Below are 5,688 nucleotides of genomic sequence, written 5' to 3'. Positions count from 1 at the left end.
CCTGTGCGCCCTGAGATTGGTCAGTAATAACATGGACCCTTGGAAGACGGGATCCACGAGGCTACTAGCTAGAAAATAATGTGCAAAAACTGGATTCATATGGCAGCCTGTGACCAGAGGGCAGCAGCGATTAGGATTAAGTCTGTCTTTAATCAAGTTAAAATCTGTCCGCTGTTTAACTTAGAATTACGACCCCAGAATCAACAACATCACTCTGGTCCCCTCTGGGACCAGGGCTAAGATGTGTAAGCGGGTATCAGAGTCCCCACCAGGCAGGCTCCACCACCCTTCCCTCAAAGATCTGCGCTGACCTACGTGTCACTCAGGAGGTGGAGCATGTCCCATCTACTCCTGCTCAGGGCCAGGCCACTGGGAAATCTGACACCAGGGAAGGAAAGGGTAGCAGTTAGCCTCTAGACCGGATTCTTGGCAAGGTGGCACAGGCACAAATGGAAAAACTGAGAGATCTACTCTTTCAAAAAATGGTTCCACTCCGGTGTTTTTACTGCATATGTTCAGGGGTGGGTGCAGTGGGGAAAGGAGGGAGCGTGAAGAAGATGAAATTCCTGTGCCTTCACATCCACACCAGTCCACCCCTGCTTGAGGACCTGTGTCATAGCCTCTCAAGGCTAAGAACAGGTAGTAGAGGGTGGTGCAGTGGTTAAGAGCACAAGCTGTGGAGTTCACAGAGGGCTGGGCCCCAATCTAAACACAGCCAGCCCCCTAACTAGCTATGTGACAAGACTGCATTAGTTACCTCTCTGAGCCTCTGCTTCCTTCTCTGTAAAATGGAGCGAACACAACCTACCCTCATGAGGCTGCTGCAAAGATTAATGAGATAGCATATACAAAGTACTGAGTACGGTATCCGACAAAGTAGCACCCACTGTGGAGGTGAGAAAGAAGGAGGGAGCTAAAAACTACTGTGCACTTCAACGTCCCCTCCTCCCAGCTGAGGATTTATAAACCTCATCAAATACAACTCAACTCTGAGAACACATTATATGATGACTGGGGTAGCAGATTTTATCTTCCTAATTATGTTCTGCTTAGGCAAGTGTCGAAAATCAGTTTCCACTTCCTGAGCAGACGCTGGTGGAAGACTGGAGGCAGGGTTGGCAGGCAGAAGCTCGGGCAAGTACTCGGTAGGGGCAGGATGGCACACATGTGACCTCCTCATCCACCTGTCCAACCCCAGGCTGCACGTGCACAGTGAGAGCGAACTCTGTATAAATCTTCCAGACTGGACGAGCGTGGCCACATTTACGCCGACACCTGGCAGGAGAGCAGGATGCGGCTGCTAACAGCACCCTCTCTGCTCTAGGCCTGTGCGGAGCATCGCCCGTGCAACAACCTATTGCTCCTCAGAGCAACTCTGCCTTATGATTCCAGGAACCAAGAAAGGTTTAGAGGCTTGAGAAAGTCACAGACCTTGGGAATTGCAGAACCAACATGGAGACCCAAGTCTCTATGATGTCAACGCCCGTGTCTTAAGTCACACATTTCAATGAGAAGAGGGGGAAAATTTTCCATGAAGAAGGGACAGAATGAGCAGTGCCATACCAGGGGACCCTAAGTATACCAATTAAGAAATAAGGCTAAAAATAAAGGTTGGAGCTCCAAAGTTAGAGTCTACAACTGCCAGAGTTAAAGACTGAGATGTCAGTGGCACCTGGACTTCACTTAGAAATCGCGAGGCGTCATCTAAAAACTTTATTAGGCAGTATTCTAAAAATACTCATCTTTGCATACAATGGGAAAGACAGCAGACATCTTAAAGTACTGTAACTCTCTACATGCTGGCCATCTAGAAATGAAGTCAGAGCAAGTAACGAAATACATTCTAAGGAGGGAACGACAGTCTGGTGACACAGGAAAATATAAAAAAAAAACAAACAAAAACAAAAAAACCCAGAGCTTTCAGGATTGACCAGCACCTCCTGGGATGATGAAAAATTAGGAACTGGCTCATTCCTGGAAGGTAACAGCAAGTCTAGTTTTCACAGAATTAAAATAGAGTAGGATACTCAGAGGGAAATGAATACTAAAAATTAAACTTTTTACTGTTTAAAAAAGTTGTGAGTTCTGTACTCTCACTTTATACAAAAATACATTTAGAGATAGACCACCCATCACAATACCATCAATCTTCTTACTTATAGAAGTTCACCAATTAAAGCTAAAACAACATAAACTGAGACACTGTAACCTGCCCTCAATCTGCTCTCCATCCCTTCTCTTCCCTCAGCATTTACTGATCGAGGGCCTATTGTGGAGCAGGCATGTGGCCACAGAGGGAGCAAATATGTGGGCTTCCCAGTCTATGAAAGGAGACAGACAATAATCAACCAACCGCAAACATAAATACCCAACTATAACCAAAGAAGTGCTCGACACATACCGTGCCATTCAACAAGGCTTGCAACAGTTGAAGGAGGACTGCGGCTGCTCGTATACCCAGCCGGGTAAGAGGCTCAGTGAGCTGGGAACACTTACCTAACCACGTTGCAATGAGGACAGCATCAATTCCGTCTATTGGCTCACAGATCCGAGCCACGACTGGGTGGATCTGCTGAGCCAGGTAGTACTGGGTGTCAATGGTTAAACTGTCCTGTTTCTGTAGCTGTTCAGGGGCATAGGCCCTCTGACTTGCACTGAGGTTGGACCCATCCTACAAAAGAACACAGTACAGGTAGTTGTTAAGAAATTCAATCATACCTACTTGCCTGGCCGCAAAGAGGGACAACAATTCAAATTTTACGTATTCAATTCCAAACACCAAGAAGTCCTTTTGACCTATTCGTGAACATTTCATATGTATCTACAAGTAGGAAGATCAAGGAAAACATGTCCCCCAGTGTCCAAGAATGTAAATCCAGCATGTGTTGTGTTCTATTTTTTGTTGAAACATGAAACCAACAAGATGGCCTAACTAGATTAAATAATTCCACCTGCCATATCACAGAAGGACACTGAGAAGACTTGCTGACTATCAGTCTAGCCAGAAAGGCCTTTTAGGAGTGACGAGAAAAGACATGTGTAGTCCTTTTACTCTGTTAATACAATCCCTTCATGCAAGAATTCTAGTCATAATCTCATGTGAAAGGCCCCCCAGGGATAATATTTTCTTTGAGAGCTATATGTAGCAAGAAACAAACGAGCAAGTGGAAAAGGAGTAAGAAACCCACAGAGTAGTAAGTCATATATAAAACTGGAACAAAATTAACAAGCTATCTTGGTGGAATGGCAACGCTTAAGAAGCAAAATCTCTGGCCACTGGAATGAGGCGCATGCCATTTTGCACTGTTTACATGGCTCTCCTCAAGGAAAGAAAAATGAGTCAGAAAGTATCTTTCAAAGGCTTTCTCTCTCATTTTTAAAAGAATGTTTATTTTTGGGAGAGAGAAAGACCATGAGTGGGGGAGGGGCAGAGAGAGAGGGAGACAGAGGATCTGAAGGAGGCTCTGTATAGAGAGCAGAGAGCCTGTGCAGGGCTCGACCCGTGAACTGTGAGATCATCCCCTGAGCAGAAGTCAGACTCTTAATCACCTGAGCCACCCAGGTGCCCCTCAAAGGCTTCCTCTTTATAAAAAGTTGTAGAATTCTATATAATTGATTCACANNNNCTCCAGGCTCTGAGCTAGCTGTTAGCACAGAGCCTGATGCGGGGCTCGAACCCACGAACCGTGTGATCGTGCCCTGAGTCGAAGTCAGATGCTTAACCGACTGAGCCACCCAGGCGTCCCATTGTTTATTTATTTTCGAGAGCAACAGATTGTGAGCAGGGGAGGGGTAGACAGAGAGGAGACACAGGATCTGAAGCAGGCTCCAGGCACTGAGCTATCAGCACAAGAGCCCAGTAAAGGGCTCAAACTCACACACCTTGAGATCATGACCTTAGCCAAAGTCAGCTGCTTAACCGACTAAGGACTGAGCCACCCAGGTGTCTCATCAGACTAGTCAATTTTAACTATTCATAGGGCTTGGCTGTTCTGCCAAATAGATAATCAGCCCCTTCTCAGGGCCCAACCCAAAGCAGAGGCTACTTGCCCACCACTGTCTTCACCAGACTAGAGGCAGGGGCCCCCTTTNACTAGGTTCTACCTGGTCTAGGATATAATGAAACACCTAGAAAGAAAACAAACCTTGGACTGAAAGACTTGCCAAATAGTTATTTTTCAGGAGTTCACAACATGGTACAAGAAATTAGGCAGAATTCACCAACCTTAATTGCTGCCCTCTGAGAAGTCTGAATCATTAGAGGGGAGNCGAGCCCCGCGTCGGGCTCTGTGCTGACTGCCAGCTCAGAGCCTGGAGCCTATTTTGGAGTCTGTGTCTCCCTCTCTCTCTGACCCTCCCCTGCTCATGCTGTCTCTCTCTCTCTCAGAAATAAATAAAACATTAAAAAATTAAAAAAAAAAAATCCCTGGGCAGCGCGTCTGTATGCACCACAACTGTATTCAGACTGACTTTATTAACACACACATGAAACTTGATTGATATGCAGTACTGTATTTTTTAAAAAACTTGTCTGTCCTTGGGGTGTCTGGGTGGCTCAATTGGTTAAGCATCCAGCTCCTGGTTTTGGCTCAGGTCATGATCTTGCAGTTTGTGAGACTTAGTCGTGCGTTGGGCTCTGTGCTGACAGCATGTAGTCTGCTTGGGATTCTCTCTCTCCCTCTCTCTCTGCCCCTCCCCTGCTGGCGCTCTCTCTTTCTCTCTCAAAATAAATAAATGAACTTACAAAAAAATTAGTTTGTCCTTAAGATTATAGCAATGTTAACTACTTTTTAATGATAAATAAAAATCAAATTGTAGAGGCAATTTTTTTTCTTTTTAAGGCACACGAGTTTCTTTCCAATATATCATTAGAAGATATTCTCAAAGTAAGGCAAGGTTTTTAAAAAGCAAGTATTTTAAAAATACTTGAAAATTTCTAAGTATATCCTCACTTAAGAACGTTTTTATTTTAAACAACCACACAAAAAAAGACCAGTTTTAACACTGACCCAAATACATTTCTTTTTTTTTTCTTTTCTGAATTGGCTCCATGCCTAGCATGAAGCTCAATGCGGGGTTTCAACTCACAACCCTAAGATCAAGAATTGAGCTGAGAACAAGAGTCGAATGCTAAACTGACCGAGCCATCCAGTTGCCCCAACCCAAACATAGTTCTTGCTGTATTTAAAAAATCTGAGCCCAAACATGACTAAATTCAAAAGAATTGGTAAAACCGGTTTTGCTATGCTGTATTGGAAAAACATTCAGGCTACGACTTAAGATATATCCCTCACAGGCCTAATTCAAATCTAGCAGATTCCATGGTATATGCAGTAAAACACAACATACACTTGAAAAAGAGAGTAAGAAGCAAAGTTGGTCTTGCATGAAGTGCCTATGTAGTAATTCACGAAGTTCACAAAGTACATACTTCAACAGAGACAACCAGGTGCAGTCAATTCATTCAAAACTATGTCATCATCTTTAGTAGGAAACTCATGGAAAAAAGTTATTTCAGTGGGTGACAAGTGGGTCCCTTAAAACAATTATGTTAAAGGCATGCCTTATGGAAATTATGTCTAAAGAAAGTTAAATAATTAAGGATTTAAAACATAACCATGAAGTGGAAGCTGATTTAAGAACCCAGTAAGTAATTCTCGTAAGTTTTACAAGTCGATAAACTACAAT

At 43.9% G+C, this 5,688-nt stretch overlaps 1 protein-coding gene across 1 annotated transcript in view; it reads right to left on the bottom strand.

Annotated features, from left to right (window-relative positions):
* POLA1 (DNA polymerase alpha 1, catalytic subunit) overlaps positions 1–5,688 on the bottom strand; it is a 297,019-nt gene that overhangs the window by 161,193 nt on the left and 130,138 nt on the right. The window contains 1 exon segment of the mRNA XM_077775065.1: positions 2,497–2,671. Within this exon segment, the coding sequence (XP_077631191.1) occupies positions 2,497–2,671 (175 nt within the window).

The sequence above is a fragment of the Crocuta crocuta genome, unplaced genomic scaffold, assembly GCF_008692635.1.
Source record: "Crocuta crocuta isolate KB4526 unplaced genomic scaffold, BGI_CrCroc_1.0 scaffold1468, whole genome shotgun sequence".
In the NCBI taxonomy this organism is placed as follows: domain Eukaryota; kingdom Metazoa; phylum Chordata; class Mammalia; order Carnivora; family Hyaenidae; genus Crocuta; species Crocuta crocuta.
The sequence above is the reverse complement of the archived record's forward strand: the minus strand, read 5'-3'. Positions and strand labels throughout refer to the sequence as shown.